The sequence below is a fragment of the Pelophylax lessonae genome (genome assembly GCF_965119305.1).
Source record: "Pelophylax lessonae genome assembly, chromosome: 1".
NCBI lineage: Eukaryota > Metazoa > Chordata > Amphibia > Anura > Ranidae > Pelophylax > Pelophylax lessonae.
In genome coordinates this window covers 399,173,651-399,193,290 of record NC_138768.1, presented here as the reverse complement: position 1 = coordinate 399,193,290, position 19,640 = coordinate 399,173,651, and the positions used below count along the sequence as shown (strand labels likewise).

Below are 19,640 nucleotides of genomic sequence, written 5' to 3'. Positions count from 1 at the left end.
TAGTGTTTTTGTTGTTATTGTAGTCTTTTACAGATCCTTATTTAATTTCCATCTATTTGCTACTAGCAAAACTCATTAATGGCTCGCTATAGCTTCTTATCTCTTCTGCCCTACTCTACTGACTATATTTTCCACATACTGTCAGATTTTCTAGTACAAAATACCTTAAAGATCCTGCCTTTCACATCCTAATCTAAAAAGGAAACAGGAAAAAGGAACTTAAACTCCCTGTGCTTAGACAGCAGCGAGACAGTAGTAGAGCAGTGTCCATGGGAAAGCAAGGAAAAACCACTGCATGTTAGAGCACAGCACGCCAACCCACAACAGGCATAGATAGTATGTGAGCAGCACTATTTCTATGAACGCCTGTGGAAATTGGATGGATATATTCTGGAAAGCATGGATTTTTTAGCATTTTTTGCTCTCTGTTTATCTGGACTGATAGTCTCAGGTAAGAAAATCATGATATTTTGCATATATATAGTATGTAATACAGGTCATCTCATCTGGATACACACTATAAAACTTTTATTGTTAGATTTCTTTTAGATTTAGCTTCAAATATGTAGTCCAACGGTCTGCCTGATTGCATACAAATTGAAAGTGTTTAGGTTTGACCTCATATTATATGGTTTTGGTAAATCTAAAGAAAATTTGTATAGTGTGTATCCAGCTTTAGACTGGGGTCTCCAAAACAACAGCGTTCACAGATAGTTCTTAAGTTGGATACACACTATACAACTTACTTTAGATTTTTTCCTTTAGATTTACCAAAACCATATAATATAAGGTCAAATCTAAACACTTTCAAATTGTATGCAATCAGGCAGGGCCTTGCACTACATAGAAAAGGTAAATCTAAAGGAAATCTAACCACAAAAGTATAGTGTGTATCCAGCTTTAGTTATTGTCATATTTTCAGATGCTATAGGAAGAGTCCATTAGATTACAGTACTATTAACTACTAATCTATGTTTCACGTATGATGTCTGAAGTGAACGTCACCGTTGTGTGCCTCCAAAAGTCATGACAAGTTGTATTTATCACATTTTCAGCCAATAGCACAGGTGTATTCATTCAGTTTGGTGCTACCTTAGTTATTTAAAGCGGTATGGACTACCACCCCCCAAAAAAATTTATTATATTGCAAATTACAAATCCCTAAATGTGGCGGCTGTATTCATTCTTTTTATTTAGATTTTTCTTTCCTTATTGTCACCTGTTGATCCGGCCAGTAAGTCTGTTATTTTCAGCTTCCTTTAACCATGCCAATCTGTCCAGGTTAAAGTGGCAGTTACAGGATTGAAACAAACTATTTAACACTGACAGGGGTTCTTACATTAGTCAGTTTTTATTCATTTATGTAAAACCTTCATCCCTAAAGCATAAGGGTGTTTCTATAACTGATTTTACACGTGTTAGCTGGAGTTTGTTTTACTTTGTTAGCCAAATTCCTCTAAGGCTCCATGCACGCTGCATCTCAAAGAAGCGGCTCCTACAGGCTTTTGAGATTTTTTGAGCTCTCATTTTTTTTTTTTTTTTTTAACCTGGAAACTTCCCATGTTAGCCAACGTGTCCATGCACACTGTGGCTTTTTCCGGAGTTTACAGGCATATGCTCTTAAAGGTAGGAAAAAAAAACCCCACCAAACTCACATTTTTGAGAAGCAAAAAAGACACCTAAGTGCCCAAAAAAAGACGCAAAAAAAGCATGGAAGAGCATGAAAGAGCTCAAAAACACCCAAACAAAAAAAATAGGAAAAAAAGGGGAGGGGAGGGTTTGTAGAAAAAAAAAAAAAAAGAAAGAAAAACCTAAAATAAAGGAGCTCAAAGAAGCACAATAAAACGTGCAAAAGAGCCCAGAAAAGCACAAGCTTATTCAAGTTTAAATAAAAGATCAAATGCCTAAAAAAATAAATAAATAAAAAAAAAAAGATCAAATGCCTGAACAAGTAGCTTTTTTTTTTGAGCTGCAGTATGCATGAGCCCTAAGGCTAAAAAAACACTGGATAAAAAATCAGTGGTACCAGCTTTTTATAGTAGCGTTTTAGGAAAGTTAGCATTTTATTAGCGTTTTTGCAAAAAAAAAGAGGGGGGGGGAGCTCAAAAAAGGCTATTAGGAGCGTTTAGCAGCATTTAGGAGCGTTTCTGCTGGAAAAACGGTCCAAGAAACTCTAAAAAAAAAACGTTTTTTTTTCTGCTCCTAGATGCTGAAGCTCAAAAAAGGTTAACTGCCTAAAGTAGTGTGCATGGACACATAGGATAACACTATTTAACTTCTAGGAGCTTAAAAAATCGCTAGTGTGCTTGGAGCCTAAATCTGCTACTAAATCTAATACTACCCGTCTCATAATTGACAATGTTGCTGTCCAAGCGTGTCTCCATTGCTCCTCCACGAAGAGTGGAGACACCCTAAGACAGGAAGTGTGTTACTAAGCCAGATCACAGGTGAAAATAAAGGAAAGAAGCTTGAAAAAGGAAAACAAATGCGGCCACTACATTTAAGAATTGGTAAGCTGCAATATTTTTCATTTTTTTTGTGTTTGGATTTAATAGCGCATTAAGCTGCAATTCTGTGAACATGGCAGGCTTATGTATGAAAAGCGTGCTAATAAGAACGTTACATGTTGCCTATCAGCACTCCATTGTCATTTCTGAATGGCAGAGCTAAAAATGAAACAAAGAATCAGTTTCCGAAATGTTCCCGTTAGCACGCATAAGTTACACCAAGGACCTATTTTGGAAGTATAAAACAATGACCTATAAAACATGTTTTGACCCACTATTGTAAAACTGCATAGTTCTGTGTCTTGCTTTTCAAGTTGTTACAGCAATAAATGCTTGTTTAACTGGTACAGTATTAAACTGCGGAAGTTCATGTGAAGATTGTGATTACTTTTTTAGGCCCAATCTCTTTGTCTATCCTAATCGAAGATGTTTTAACTATAGCTGGTGTGATAATGCATTCATCTGCTATTTATAAGTTTCAATAATTTAGGAAAAACAAACAGGCCAAAACTTTTTTTGTATAAAGTTTTAGAAAGGATGATTTAGAACATTTGTTTTTATTGCTACTTACACTATATTATCAAAAGTATTGGGACGCCTGCCTTTACATGCACATGAACTTTAATGGCATCCCAGTCTAATGGGCCATACACACTATAAGATTTTCTGAAGACTTATTCCTTTAGACTTACCAAAAGCATATTATATGAGGTCAAACCTAAACACTTTCAATTTGTTTGCAATCTGGCAGGCCCTTGCACTGCATAGAAAAGGTAAATCTGAAGGAAATTTAACTACAAAAGTTGGATAGCGTGTATCCAGCTTTAGTCCGTAGGGTTCAGTATTGAGTTGGCCCACCTTTTGCAGCTATAACAGCTTTAACTCTTCTGAGAAGGCTGTCCTCAAGGTTTAGGAGTGTGTCTAAGGGAATACTTGACCATTCTTCCAGAAGTGCATTTGTGGGGTCAGGCACTGATGTCGAGGAGAAGGCCTGGCACGCAGTCTCCACTCTAATTCATCCTAAAGGTGTTCTATCGAGTTGAGGTCAGGACTGTGTGCAGGCCAGTAAAGTTCCTCCACCCCAAACTCGCTCATCCATGTCTTTATGGACCTTGCTTTGTGCACTGGTCCAAATCATTTGGTGGAGTGCGAATTAGGGTGTGGGGTTGTTCTTCAGGAGTTGGGCTTGGCCCCCTAATTCCAGTGAAGAAAACTTTTAAGGCATCAGCATACCAAGACATTTTGGACAATTTCATGCTCCCAACTCTGCTCCAACATGACTGCTCACCAGTGCACAAAGGTCCATAAATACATGGCTGAGCGAGTTTGGGGTGGAGGAACTTGACTGGCCTCAACCTGATAGAACACCTTTGGAATGAATTAGAATGCAGACTGCGAGCCAGGACCTCTTTCAAACACCAGTGCCTGACCTCACAAATGCGCTTCTGGAAGAATGGTCAAACGTTCCCATAGACACACTCCTAAACCTTGTGGACAGCTTTCCCAGAAGAGCTAAAGCTGTTATAGCTGCAAAGGGTGGGCAAACTCAATATTGAACCCTACTGACTAAGACTGGGATGCCATTAAAGTTCATGTGTGTGTAAAGGCAGGCATCCCAATACTGTTGGTAATATAGTGTTGTCTTTACTGGATAGATTTCCCCTTGTTTCCTGTCTCCCTGTAATTTGGGGAAAATGTAAGAGAAAATCTCTACTACCGAGATACAAACAATAGGAAAATATATATATACCCTTAGGTAGGATTTATACTATTGAAGTGCGTAATTGCATGCACATTATGCCACATTTTAAAGTGTGTTGCATTGAGGTAACCTATATGCATCAAAATACACCAAAAAAAATGTGTATTCACCATATTTTGTAATGCAATGCACCATAATGCACAGTAGTGTGTTGCCTTGTGTTGTGGTGTGCTTCAAACAGGTTAATTGAGGTACCATGCACAATACACATAACATGCATTTTTGGACATTAACGCAGAGCAACAATAGAGTGCTGAAAGGTTAGAATTATTAGAACTATTATGAGTTATGAATGTCTGTGTACTCACTGGGAGGATTTTCCCCTCACTTCCTTTCATGGTGACACGCCAAGTGTAATGGTGTTTCAGGAAGTCAGCAAGTTCAGGAAATGAGAGAAAGTCTTCCCAACAGAAATGCAAACAGCAATAAATACCCTGATAGAGGTTCCAAACCTTCATCAATCTAAAACAAACAAGAAAAAGTATGTTGGATTAGGACTTCAAAGTGAATCACAAACACTTAAACCAAATATATTGCTGGATATGTAATCTCCAAAAATGAAATACTTTTTTATGTCTTGCTTTTAATGGTATCATACCAGCAAAGTGTATCATCAAGCCCTGCTCCACTTTTACAATGGGGAAAAAAAATAATTGATCCCCTGCAGATTTTGGAAGTTTGACCACTATCATTTTTATTTTAAATGAAAGCTACAAAATATGAACTTAAAAATCCAGAAAAAAACATCATGCAAATGTTATAAATTGAGTTGTAGATCAATGAGTAAAATAATTATTTGATCCCCGATCAACCAACAATAATTCTGGCTCCCACAGACTGGCTACAGTATGTGCTCAAGTGGTACACAGATTAGTCCTGTCAATTTAAGAAGGTGCTCCTAACGATAAGTCATGTGTATGTGTATAATAGACACCTGTCCAAAGAATCTCTTTCTTCCATTCAAACCTCACCATCATGGGCAAGACCAAAGAGCTGTCAAAGGGCATCAGGGACAAGATTGTAGACCTGCGCAAGATTGAAATGAGCTACAAGACCATCAGCAAGAAGCTTGGTGAGAAGGAGACAACTTTTGGAGCAATTTTTTTCGCAAATGGAAGGAATACAAAATAACCATCAATCGCCCTCGGTCTGGAGCTCAATGCAAGAGTTCGCCTCATGGGGTAAGGACGATCATGAGAAAAGTGAGGGATCAGCCCAGAACTTATACAGGAAGAGCTTGTGAATGATCTCAAGGCAGTTGGGACCACAGTCACCAAACAAACCATTGGTAAAACAATATGGTGCCATGGATTAAAATCCTGTAGCACCCGCAAGGTCCCCCTTCTCAAGAAGGACCACCTGAAGTTCACCAATGAATATCTAAATGATTCAGAGGAGGACTGGGAGAAAGTGCTGTGGTCAAATGAGACCAAAATTGAGCTCTTTGGTATTAACTGGACTCTCTGTGTTTGGAGGGAAAAAAATGTTTACTATGACCCTAAGAACACCATCCCTACAGTCAAGCACAGAGGTGGAAACATTATGCTTTGGGGCTATTTCACTGCTAAAGGTATAGACCTACTTTGCCGCATTGAGGGGCCAATTGACAGAGCCACGTATTGTAAAATGTTGGATGAAAACCTTCTTCCCTCAGCCAGAATACTGAAGATGGGTCGTGGATGGGTCTTCCAGCATGACAATGACCCAAAACTTACCGCCAAGGCAACAAAGGAGTGGCTGAAGAAGGAGCACATTAAGGTCATGAAGTGGCCTAGCCGGTCTTCAGAACCTAATCCTATAGAAAATTTATGGAGGGAGCTAAAACTTCGAGTTGCCAAGCGACAGCCAAGAAACCTTAAGTATTTAGAGAACATCAGTAAAGAGTGGACCAAAATCCCTCCTGAGATTTGTGAAAACCTGGTAACCAACTACAAGAAACAGCTTACCTCTGTGCTTACCAACAAGGGTTTCCCCACCAAGTACCAAGTCATGTTTTGCTTAGGGATCAAATACTTATTTTACTCACTGAACTGCAACTAAATGTATAACAATTGTATCGTGTTTTTTGTCTGGATTGTTGGTTGATATTCTGTTTCTATGATTTAAAATACACCTATAATGAAAATTATAGACACTTAATTTCTTTGTAAGAGGGCAAACTTACAAAATCTGCGGGGGATCAAATAATTATTTTCTCCACTGTATACCACTGAACGTTATGACATCCTGGGCTTTCAGTGGAGATATCTTTTTTTTTTTCATTCAATAGGTTTTTATTGAGTTTTTACATAAGCAAATATTAGAACAAATATAACAGGAATTACAGTCTTTCAACAGGTTCCAATGCATGTACACAGATAAATGAACTATAACATAGAGGAATCAGGTATAACCAAAGCGTTACAGGTTGTAAAGAGGTATGGCAAGTGAAAAAAGAATAGCACTATATAACTTAAAGTTGACATCAGTTATGTTTTTGTCTGGGAGTAGAATAGGAGTGAGAATCTCTACCGTTCCGGGCCTAGAACCCTAAGGAGCATTGTCACTAGGTCCGGTCGGAGGGAGCACCCCCACTATCCTTATGGCTATTAGGCAGGTATTATTATTTCAAGAGAGTCTTAATGCCTGATTTAGATAGGGCCAGCTTTCCCAGGACTTTTGGAATTTTTTATATGACAGGGAATTGATTGCTAGAGATTTCTCTAGGAGATAATTGTCATTAACAAGAGATATTACTTCAGGTAGATTGGGAGTGGTAGTAGATCTCCAATTGCGGAGAATAAGGGTCCTGGCTGCTAACAGTATGTGAGTTACCATTTGTCTATGGCTGTGAGGGTATATGTCAATGTTAATATTTAATATTGCCAGTTCTGGATTTGGGGGAGAAAATACTCCTGTGCATGAGGAAATACACTGGAATATTTTATGCCAAAAACTCGTGAGGGATGCGCAGCCCCACAGGATGTGATGCAGGGTACCTGTTTTGCCACATTCCCTCCAGCAGAGTGAGGGTATTGACGGCGCCATCTTGGCCAGCCTGTATGGTGTGTAATACCATCTGTTGATAATTTTAATTGTAGTTTCCCAGTGATTAGTGCATTTAGAAAATTTATATATAGAGCACAGTGCTGTATGCCACTGTTTGAAGGTAAGATTTAGCTTCAGATCTTTCTCCCATTTAAGCATATTTACCGTTTTCTCGGAGGTTGTATCACTTGTTAGGATATTATAGAAGGTAGTTATACCTTTATTGGCCGGGGGGTTTGATACCAGGAAGTTCCATGTGGTTAGATTAACATGGGTGGAGGTAAGGGAGTGTTTCCCAAGTAGAAAAAGTATTCTTGATAGGGTCAAGGATGTGTCGGGCGGAAGCTTAAATTCTGACATTATGTCTTCTCTGTTTTTGAGACCTAGGGGTGGCCAGAGTTGTGAGATTTGCGTTAGTCCTAGGGTTTTTAATTTGGAGACATTCAGATTACTGTATATAGTCGTGAGGATAGAAAGTGGTAGGTTGTGAATGTCAGTAGGTATGGCTCTTGGTTCTATTTTGTTTACTGTTCTCCAGGCTTGGAGAGAAGCCTTAACCGTAGGTGGCAGTTTGGCTAAGTTCCATGGGATCCAAAGGTCTCTTAGCAGCATTAGGTTAAGGTTAGAGGTAGGTACTAGGTATTTTTCGATTCCTGACCAAAGGGGAGTATCGTCACGGGGGGTCCAGTGTTTAAGCTGGTCGAGTCTAGTGGCCCAGTAATAAGCGGAAATATCGGGTAGTCCCGCTCCTCCTTGGTGTTTATGGTTTGTGAGCATATTATATGCAACTCTTGCTTTTTTACCCAGCCATAGAAATTTCCTCAGTGTGGCTACAAGAGTGTGTAATTGTGTTTTGGTGAATGGGACAGGGAGGGCTCGGAATAGGTAGAGGATTTGTGGTAAGATGTTCATCTTAATAGCAGAGATTCTAGCCCCCCAGGATAAGTTTAGGGAAGCTATCCTTTCTAATTCGGATGTTAGCTTTTGTCTAAGGGGGCCTAAATTATTTTTAACAAGATCTGTGGTTTTGGAGGTAATATAAATCCCCAGGTACGAAATCTTTTCTGCAGTCCAGGGAAAGGGACAGGTGTTGATTAAGGTTTGTTTAGTTTCAGGAGATACTCCTAGGTCAAGGATTATCGATTTCGTGGTGTTAATTTTGTAAAATGAAATTTTACTAAATTTAGTCAAAGTTTGGTATGCAGCGGGTAGAGAGATTTCGGGTTTTGTCATCATTAATATAATGTCATCTGCAAATAAATTTATTTTATGGTCATAACCATCAATTTTAAAGCCATGAACATGTCCGTCAGAGCGTAGGGCTGCAGCAAGTGGTTCTATAATTAAATTAAAGACTGTAGGGGATAAGGGGCATCCCTGTCTGGTACCATTGGATATGGTGATCGATTTGGACAGTGCTCCTGAAGCGAAGACTCTGGCAGAAGGTTGTGAATAAAGTGCCATAATGGCAGAAAATATATTGCCTCGAAGGCCGAATTTGTGTAGGGCGGCCGTCATGTAGCTCCAGTTGACTCTGTCAAACGCCTTCTCCGCATCCAGGGAAAGGAGGAGAGAAGGCGTTTGACTTTTTTCAGCCATGTGTAGCACATTTACTATACGTCTAGTAGCGTCTGAAGTTTGGCGACCTGGTATGAATCCCATTTGATCTTTTCCTATGAGGGAGGGAATCATCTCCTGTAGGCGCCCTGCAAGCATTTTGGCAAAAATTTTAATGTCTGTATTCAACAGAGATATAGGGCGGTAGTTGCCCGGGAGAGATGGGTCCTTCCCTGTTTTTGGTATGGTAACAATGTATGCTCCGAGCATATCTGCAGGAAAACTCGTCTCGGTTGCAGCTTTAGTATAAACATTCAATAGATGTGGTATTAGAGTATCGCTGTATAATTTATAATATTCACTTGGGAACCCGTCGGGTCCCGGGGATTTACCGTTGGGAAGTGAGTTTATAGTTTTCCTAATTTCGTCATGCGTAAATGGCGCATTGAGTATAGACAATTGTTGTTCGGTAAGGGTCGGTAGGTCTAATTTATCCAAAAAGGCAGATATTTCAGCTGTAGTCGGGGTGTGGATGGTATTGTCCTGGTCAAGATTGTATAGTGATTGATAATAGGTTGCAAATTCATTTGCTATGTCTTTAGGATGGGTATATTTAGTATTCGTCTGAGTGTTAGTCATGTGGGAGATCTTGGATTTAGTCTGTTTGGCTTTGATTCTGTTAGCCAGTGCTTTTCCAGGTTTGTTAGCGTGAGCATAGTATGTTGTTTTGAGTTTACGGAATATTTTGTCATGTTGTGTAAGCAGAAGTTGACGTAGGTCATGTCTCAGGTCGTGAAGGGTATTGCCTAAGGATGAGTCAGGTACAGCTTTGTGTTTTTGTTCTAGGGTGTTGATTTGGGATAGAAGGTTAGAGAGTTTTTGGTTGTATAATTTTTTCATTATAGAATTTTGTTGGATGCATATGCCTCTTATGAATGCCTTATGGGCACCCCATAAGGACCATGGATTAGAGACCGAGTTTTCGTTTAAACTAAAGAATTCCTGCAGGTGCTGGGATACACACTTACCAACCTGTTCATTCTGAAGGTTTCTGATGTTACATCTCCATACTTGCCCCGCAGATCTCGGGATTCCTTCATTCACAGTCATTTCTATTGCTGCATGGTCGGACCATGTAATGTTTTTAATCTCTGCAGAGGTAGTTCTTCCCAGGAGGTGCCAGTCCACCAGAAAGAGGTCAATCCTGGAATACGATTTATGTCGTGCTGAATAGAAGGTAAAGTCTCTTTCTGATGCATGAAGGCACCTCCATGCGTCGTAGAGATGTTCACTATTGAGTAAGTTGAGCAGAGAAATCCTACGACCTTTTGGGGAGGTAGAGGTGTCTATGTCCGGGTCTACTGTGAGGTTGAAGTCTCCACAGATGACCAGGTTTCCATATTTCTTCTTGGCCATGAGCTTAAAAAGTCTATGCAGGAATCTGAGCTGATGTGTATTTGGCGCATAGATTGTGACAAAGGTCATTTGTAGATTATTAAAGTCTCCTGTAATGATCAGGTAGCGGCCTTCTGGGTCAGCAATCTCTTCCTTCAATTGAAAGGTGATAGTATTTTTTATGGCAAAAAGGATTCCTTTCTTCTTAGCTGGGGATGTTGCTAGGAAAATGTTGGGAAAATCTCTGTGGGAACACTTGGGATGGTTTGCGGTTTGGAAGTGTGTCTCCTGGACTGAAAGGATGTCGGCGTTTGAGGATTTCACTTCTTTCCACATTGCAAATCTCTTAACCGGGTGGTTTAGTCCATTAGCATTGATTGAGAGACACTTGAAAGGCATTACGGTGGGTATTTTGATTCATTTATTGGCGATGTGGCGCTAGTATAATTGATAGCCCGGTTAATGGCTTGGTGGACTTCATGAGAGAGAGGAATGAAGGTATAACCAGTGTGTACAAGATGTGCATTGGAAGAACAAAACAAAAACGAACAAGGAAGAAGGGTATGAACTAGTAAAAAAAGGGACCATAGTATAGGTCCGTGATTAACTGAAACAGTTAATAACAGTTCTGGGTGAGGGGCCATATGGATTTAGGAAGATCCATGGGCCTGGGGACCGTGATTTTGAGGATGAGTAGTGGGAAAACCATCCGCGTGGGATTAGTTGTTTTGTTTTTCCGATTTCTTTTTGGACACAACATTCCATTCCTCGGGTAAATGAGAAGGGCCAGGCCCCCTGTGGGGGTTGGTTATCTCCGCTGGTAATAGTATCCCCCATTTTTGAAGCAGGGCAATCCCTTCTTCAAGCGCTGTGACTGTGGTAGAGTTCCCATTATAGGTGATGACCAGGGAAGCGGGGTACTTCCACTTGTGTGGAATCTTGTGGTTTCTAAGCGCTTTAGTAATGGTTGACAGGTTGCGTCGTTTCTGTAGAGTGTGCCGTGATAAGTCCGGCAAGATTTGCAGGCCTGCAAACTCTCCTGACAGGTCATTGGTTTGGCGGGAAGCTGACATGACTTTTTCTTTAGTTTGAAAAAAGTGTATTCGCAGCAGGACGTCTCTAGGGATTTCTGCTGCTAGGAATGCAGGTTTTGGTAGACGGTGTATTCTGTCAATTGCCAGATCTGCAGCAGACAGTGAGGGGACTAGGGTGGTAAATAGACGAGTCGCATACTGCATTAGGTCAGGGGCTTGTATTGTTTCTGGTATACCCCGCAGCTTGACGTTGTTGCGCCTCGACCTATCCTCCAAGTCTGCCACTTTATCCTTCAGCCAGGCAATATCATCAGAATGGTGGTTGTGAACGTCCACCATAGTATTGAAGGATAGAGCATGATTCCCCAAAGATTCTTCGACTATATGGATTCTGTTCCCCATACTGGACATTTCCTGTCTAATCTGGTGCATACAAGACATCATATCCGCATGCATCGAGGCTTTGAGTGTATATAACATATTCTTCAAAGTAGTCTCTGAAGCAGGTTGACCACCAGTGGGGAAGGATTCAAAGGGATCCTGAGTATGTGGTATTTGGTTAGTATTGAGGCCTGTCTGTTGCAAGGGGTTACTGTCCATGCCATGCCACTGTTTAGCTGGAGAGTTGATCCTCTGCTTAGCTTTGGCAGGACTTTTGGAGGATGGGGAGATAGGAGAGGCTGAGCCAGAGGATCCCTCACTATCTGGATTGCCTATCTGGTAGAGTGGATGGATGGATTGAGCCGGATTGCAGTGTTGAGAAGAGCTGCCTCTGATCTGCTGTGCGGAGCTGCTATTTTGGAAAGATCCGGGGCTGAGATGAAGCCCAGTTTTGCTCATTTTGCTGAGCTTTGGAGGATCTCTCCTTCTTCTGCCCATGCTTGTTTATGGCCCAGTGTATTTGTGATCCTGTCAGTGATGTGAAGCTGCGGTTGATTTGTGCGGCAGATGTCACGATCTTCAGGCGGTAAGGAGTTACAGTATTAAGTGGTCATTTCCAGTCACCACCTTCCTGACTGGAGATGTATATATTGGTTGGGGGTGCCCACCGCACATGGGGGCAATATGGCGGTTAGTGCCCAGTTGCCTGAGGATGTATTGCTTGTTTTTGTGATGGGAGAGGTCGGAGGGTGTTGTGGCCTGGTTGCAGGGGGTAATGTGCACTTCTCCTCTATGGCAGAACACCGCCGCTTACCGGAGTGCTGGCCGCCCGATCGCGGGATCCCGCAGGAAAGTCCGCGGCTTCGGCTGTATTGTAGGCCTCAAATCCGGATCGCGGAAATCGTGGTCCGTTTTTCCCCAAACTTTCCAGGATTGTGAAGTGGGTCCCGGAGGGTGCCTCCACCGATTTTGGGGGCAATTGGTGGGTTTTTAGAGGTGGATGGACACCGATTCTGTTTGTCTCCGGCGGAGCTCTTTTCCAAAGCGTCCGTCTTCCGCGGCTTCCGGTCCCGCCCTCAGTGGAGATATCTGAATGATGGGTGCAGCTACAGGCATCAATCAGGTATCTTTTTTTTCTGCCAGCGATTCCCTGCACCGTAAAAACATTTATAGTGGCAGTTTAACCGCTTGATTGTTTTTACAGGCGGCAGGATGGGGACAGCCCCAGCCGCCCTCCATCTACCGGCTTGCCCATGCGATCGGCGAGCTGGAGAAGGAATCCGCCAACAGTGGAAGTTTACCATAGACCTGACTTGAGGACCAGATGGTCCCCAGTCATCTCTATGATTCCCAGAGGCCGGGTACAACGTTATGACGTCACTTCCAGCCCTGGCAGCTGTAAGCGGCTGAGAAGCCTGAGATCGTTTTTTTTTTTTTTTTTTTTTTTATAGATCTCAGACTTTGCAGCCTAGAGAAGAGATCTGGGGACTTATAGACCCCAGATCTCTCCATAAAGAGGACCTGTCATGCCTTATTTCTATTACAAAGGATGTTTACATTCCTTGTAATAGGAATAAAAGTGATTACATTTTTTTTTTTTAAAGGAAAGTGTAAAAATTAAAAAAATAAAATAAACAATAAAAAAAAGAAAAATTAAAGCGCCCCTGTCCCCTTCGTGCTGGCACGCAGAAGCGTATGCATACGTAGGTCGCGTCCACATATTTAAACGACATTCAAACCACACATGTGGGGTATCTCTGCAAACATTCTAGTTAGAGCAATAATTCTAGCACAAGACCTCCTCTGGAAAACAGGTGTACTCCGCGCTAAGGAAATAAATATCACACTATAGGCTGCAGCCCCCCTTCGATATAACCGTGGTTATATACAAAAAACTGGAAACAGGCAAGGGGTGTGGCCCTGCCAAGGTGGTGAATAAATGAAAGTGATAAATGTGTAAGAGGTGTATAAAATGTAAAAGCTATCGAAAGACAGTTGTAAAATGACAATAAATAATAAATACACTATTAATGATGAAACTAGAATCTAGATAGTAGCATAAATTGGTGGTGCTTAAAAAAGGCAAGAACACATAAATTAATGAAAGATAAAAGTGCAACTAATGTTGGTGCAAAAAAGTATGTACTATACAAAACAACTAGCCAAAAGGTGAGTGGCTATAAGGAGTGTAAGCTCACCTAGTAGAAACAGGTGAAAGTGCACACTTAGATAGGTATAGTGGACAGGTGCAGGGTATGATCATAAATGCACAGCTTAAGTAATGAATAAATTAGGTGATCAATAATAGATCTTCAATAGGTAAAGTGACAGTGCATCCAAATGGTGTGCAGAAATAATATGGTGACTACGTATGCATAGTAACAACAGTCCATATATTATATAGACAGATGTTTGTTTGTATAATAGTATTATGGTACCAACATCCCTAATAATAATGCAAAAAAACAAGGAGTTGAGTGAAAGCCCTGGTGTGAGGGTCGAACACAGACACCTTGTTTGAAGTGAGGAAGGTCTAGAAATAATGAAGGAAAGGAATGAAAATAGTGAAATTTGGCAGAAAAAAGGAAAATGGGGAAAAGTTGAAAGAAAAAAGGAAAAGCAAGAGGGCTGAAAGAAAAATGGTGGAGGGGAAAGAAGGAAAAAGAGGGAGGGAGTAAAGGGAAAGGGGGAAATAGAAAAAAGGAAGGAAAGAGGAGGGAGGAGGGGGGGGGGAAAGAAGGAAAGGGGAGGAGAGGGAAAAAAAAGAAAGGCAGAGGGTTGGATGGGGAGGGAAAGGGGGAAATAGGAAGGAAAATTAGTAGAGGGCTAATGGGATTTTAACGGTACTTAAATCAACGATGGAAAAACCACCATGTATAAAAATATATAAATTTTATTATTCCATTAAAAATTACATACAGAAGGAAGAGAAAAAGATTATTGTAAAATAAAAAATTGTACAGAATAGATTACCATCATAGTCATATCAATTACATACAGTTCTGAACATTGCAGGCAGTATCGATGTTATGCGAGCTCTGATAGCCCCAAATCAGGGTACCGGGCATTAACCCTAATGGGTTAATGCCCGGTACCCTGATTTGGGGCTATCAGAGCTTGCATAACATCGATACTGCCTGCAATGTTCAGAACTGTATGTAATTGATATGACTATGATGGTAATCTATTCTGTACAATTTTTTATTTTACAATAATCTTTTTCTCTTCCTTCTGTATGTAATTTTTAATGGAATAATAAAATTTATATATTTTTATACATGGTGGTTTTTCCATCGTTGATTTAAGTACCGTTAAAATCCCATTAGCCCTCTACTAATTTTCCTTCCTATTTCCCCCTTTCCCTCCCCATCCAACCCTCTGCCTTTCTTTTTTTCCCTCTCCTCCCCTTTCCTTCTTTCCCCCCCCCCTCCTCCCTCCTCTTTCCTTCCTTTTTTCTATTTCCCCCTTTCCCTTTACTCCCTCCCTCTTTTTCCTTCTTTCCCCTCCACCATTTTTCTTTCAGCCCTCTTGCTTTTCCTTTTTTCTTTCAACTTTTCCCCATTTTCCTTTTTTCTGCCAAATTTCACTATTTTCATTCCTTTCCTTCATTATTTCTAGACCTTCCTCACTTCAAACAAGGTGTCTGTGTTCGACCCTCACACCAGGGCTTTCACTCAACTCCTTGTTTTTTTGCAACAGTCCATATATATCGTTCAGCACAATTGGTGAATCCCTGGGTGGTGGTGATGGTGGTAACCCTGTGGTGGGTATACTGGTGGGGTGCTTGTGATCCCTCAGGTAGGTAGCACACTCACCGGAATTACCCACCCCACACAGGGGTATAGGGCAGGTATAAATAAATGTATCCCTCCGGTGGGTCCTGGGTTTTTTGGGGGTCTCGGCCTGGCAATCCCAAGAGGGTATCCTGGGGGCCTCACTATATTCCCATAGAAGGGGATAGGGGTATCCTGAACGGTCTCCCAATCCTGGGTGTAGGGGTCCTCTTAAGGGTCCTAGTCCGGGTTCGCCTTGGGGTCTTTAGAGCATTGGGGTGAGTGGTACAATTGTGGGAGGCGCTCTGCATGGGCCGGATCCTCTTCCCGCTCCTCTTCCCACTCCTATTCTAGACTCTTCCTTATCGGTGTCAGCAGAATACCGTGTGGGGGAGGATCTTTCTGTCTTCCGGTTCTCAGAGGGGTCAGCGACAATCTTTCTGCTATAGCGTTTCAGGGCCCGTCACTTTCCTGCTGTTCCACTCTGCACACCAAATGTGGTCCCGGCCCATGTAGAGCGTTTCCCACATAGCTTTTACATTTTATACACCTCTTACACATTTATCACTTTCATTTATTCACCACCTTTGCAGCGCCACACCCCTTGCCTGTTTCCACATGACCTCCTCTGTTACTCCAAACTGGTAACCTGTAAAAAATCTTAAAGCGTACCCCAAGGAGATTTTTAAGTACCAAAATTTTGGCACCATTCCACAAGTGCGCAATTTTAAAGCGCGACATGTTAGGTATCTATTTACTCAGCATAACATCATCTTTCATATTATATAAAAAATATTTGGGGGTTCTGAGTAATTTTCTAGCAAAAAAAGATGATGATTTTTACATGTAGGAAAGGAATACTGGAATTCACCCAGTATAGAGGCGGGTAACTAGAGTGGCAACGCTTACTCAGTATTTACTCAGTACATCTGCAGTTTTGTCACTTTTTGCTGTGTACTTTTGAGTTAGACTACAAGCAGAGTGTGCTGGTACATTCTACCATACTCCCCAATGGTGCATGCTCCCCCCTCCTTCAGTGCAAGGTAGATGAAGAATCTGAGTTCTCAATAGCTTATGTAGGAGGATTAAAAACACTTGATATAAAAATGGACCTATCATGTAAGGTCTGCTTACCCTGAGAAAATTGTATATTTTCTCAGTTTAAACATTTGATGTATTTTTACATTTTTTATTGTGAATAAAAGATGGTTTTATGAAATTTGAAAATCATTGGATTAGGTTTTTATTTAGATTTTACACAACATCCAAACTTATCTGGAATTGCGGTGGAACATTTACAGTATGTTAACCACCAAATACATGGGTAAAGCTTGACACCCACTACAAAATGTAGTATAGTTAAAATACTGATTAAAATAATATGCTACAGTATCATGTTCACCGAACCTGGTAATTTATAACATTAGCACCATTGGTGTGCGCAGCCTATTGCATTAGGGTGTGCACCCCACACGCATGTATATATTAGCAGAGGAGTGGACTGTGTCAGTCGAGCAGAGATTGGTATCAGTAGGGCAGTGGACAGTGTCAGCAGTTTTTTTTATTTTTTTTTTTTATTGCTTTTTTATTTATTTTTTTAAATTTTAGTTTCTATTATTTTTTATTGTTTTTTTTTATTTTTTTTACAATTTTTTAGGAGTCCCATTGGGAAGGCTTTGGTGAATTATCAAGGGTCTAAACAGAGAGAAGGGGACTGAGGACAGAGCTTCCCCACTTCCTTCTGCCTCAGCTGCACTTAACAGTGAATGAATGGGAAGTGTTCTTTGCTGAATGGCTTCCTATTCATTCACAAACTGAAGCATAGTAAACACAGTTTACTATGCTTTAGTTAAGAATGAACACAGGAGCGATCAGTACAGTTTACTCACTATGTTCATTCATTCATCTATCCTGAAACATTCCCTGCAGCAGCCAGCAAGAGAGGAGAGAAGCTGGCAGCACTGCAGGGGAGAGATGGGATGCCAGGAAGCAGGGGGAATCTGCACTGTACAGGATGATTAGGGTGTGCCCAGGCACACCCAGCACACCCTGTGTGCACATCTATGATAAGGACATGCTTTCAGTAGGATTACTCAGCTGTATCTAAATAGATTTCACATGTGTGGTTAAAAACAGGCACCTTAGTCACGCTTTTACCGATCACGACCACCCAGCTAAGTTCTACCATTGCACCTGGACAAGGCTGAACACATGCCACAGCCAAGGTGCTTTGCAGCACCCATTAAGGTCAATGTTGCTGGGGTGGGGTCTATTGTCGCTGGCTTCAGGGGATCTATTTTCCTGCTTTTTTTCTTATCGTTAACAAATTGCATACAAATTGCTTAACACCACAAAATAATACTTGGTTCTGTATTCTCTAAAAGGGGTGGTAGTGGGAGGTGGGTATTGGGTGGAGCCAAGAGACATGGAAGTGGGTAGAGGGTAGAGATAAGGGGTGGCTTAAAAGGGGGGAGTTCCTGCACCTATTCTGGGAGGAAAAAGCCCTGTATAAAGGATAACTAGAACCAAAAGCAAAAATGTAATACACTGCAGCATGCGGCCCATAGATTTTCTGGTTGTGTTAGTTTCTTTTTTTATGCTCCGAACATTCTCAGAAAGTACACAAAATACCTGTTTATCCTGCCAGAAATGCAGTGTCCTTGTCACTTCCTGTGAGCTATACAGAATAATATGTTCCTTTCTAGCTATCCCCTGTAATCTATGAATTGCCCTGCACCTCCTTGTAACGAGATTTGGACATGTTTGTAGTCCATCATCAGAACAGTAGTCTAGCCACTTGCTGCCGAATCACGTATCTAGTACGTCACCTAACTTCAAGTGGTTGTACCGGGGTGATGCCTGCAGCTGCAGGCATCACCCCAGTACCGTTTTAAAGCCGACAGTCCACTCTCTTGTAATAGCAACCAAAGTGGCTAGGTAGCCACTCGATTGCTATAAGAATCAGCGAGAGGGAATCTCCCGTCCCACTTGGAGATCAGAGCTATCAGCCGGCAAGTCCACTGACTGGCCGCTATGGTGACTTCCGGTTTACCTGGCTGTCATCGGCGGCATTTTTTGAAAATCGAAAGTATTCAAAAACACCAATCTTGCCGTTTTGAATGCTTTCAGGTACAAAGGAAGGAATTGGGGTCTTATTGCCTCCTAGATCCCTCCATAAAGGATCCCTGTCATGTCCCCATTTCGATCACAAGGCTGTGTACATTCCTTGTGACAGCAAAAAAAGTTATAAAAAAAAATTCAAGATACGGTATAAAAAATAATAATAATAATACAATAAATTAAAATTTTTAAAAAATGTAAAGTGCTCCCATCCCCTTGTCCCTATCCCCCTGTGCTAGCGCGCAAAGGCGATCACGTAAAAACAGCAATTGTCCCACACTTGTGAGGTATCGCTGTGAACGTCAGATCATGGGCAGAAATTCTAGCACCAGGCCACCTCTGTAGATATAAAGTGTATAACCTGTAAAGGCTTTTCAAGCGTCGCCTATGGATAGTAAAATTTCCGTAGTTTGTCGCCGCTGCCCGGGCGTGCGCAATTTTAAAGTGTGACATGTTTGGTATCTATTTACTCGATGTGAGATCATCTTTTTTAATTTACAAAAAAATTAGGAACGTATGTATTGTTTTTTGTTTTTTTGTTTTTTGCATTAAAATTTATGTGACATAAAAAATTGCAACGGCCACCATTTTATTCTCTAGGGCCTCTGCTAAAAAAAAAAAAAAAATATATATATATATATATATAATGTTTGGGGGTTCTAAGTAATTTTCTCGCAAAAAATACAAATTTTTACTTGTAAACAACAAATGTCACAAAAAGGGTGAGTCCGTAAGTGGTTAGGGTGACAACCATGGCTTTCTCCATAGATAGTGGAGGGGTGACGAAGCCAACTAGGGACTGGAAGTGTATTATGTAACAGTGTAAATTTTCTGTCCCCTCAAAATAACTCAACACACAGCCATTAATGTCTAAACTAAAGTGAGTACACCCCCTAAGTCAAAATGTCCAAATTGGGCCCAAAGTTTCAATATTTTGTGTGGCCACCATTATTTTCCAGCACTGCCTTAACCCTCTTGGGTATGGAGTTCATCAGAGCTTCACAGATTGCCACTGGAGTCCTCTTCCACTCCTCCATGATGACATCATGAAGCTGGTGGATGTTAGAAACCTTGCGCTCCTCCA

General features: G+C 41.2%; 1 protein-coding gene across 2 annotated transcripts in view; it reads left to right on the top strand.

The window, feature by feature from the left end:
- Nucleotides 1–244: 244 nt before the first annotated feature.
- TEK (TEK receptor tyrosine kinase) overlaps nt 245–19,640 on the top strand; it is a 180,471-nt gene continuing 161,075 nt past the window's right edge. For both annotated transcript variants that reach the window (XM_082247009.1, XM_082247008.1), the window contains exon 1: nt 245–451. In XM_082247009.1, coding sequence (XP_082103135.1) covers nt 400–451 — 52 coding nt within the window. In that variant the 5' untranslated portion in view covers nt 245–399. The remainder of the gene's footprint in view (nt 452–19,640) is intronic.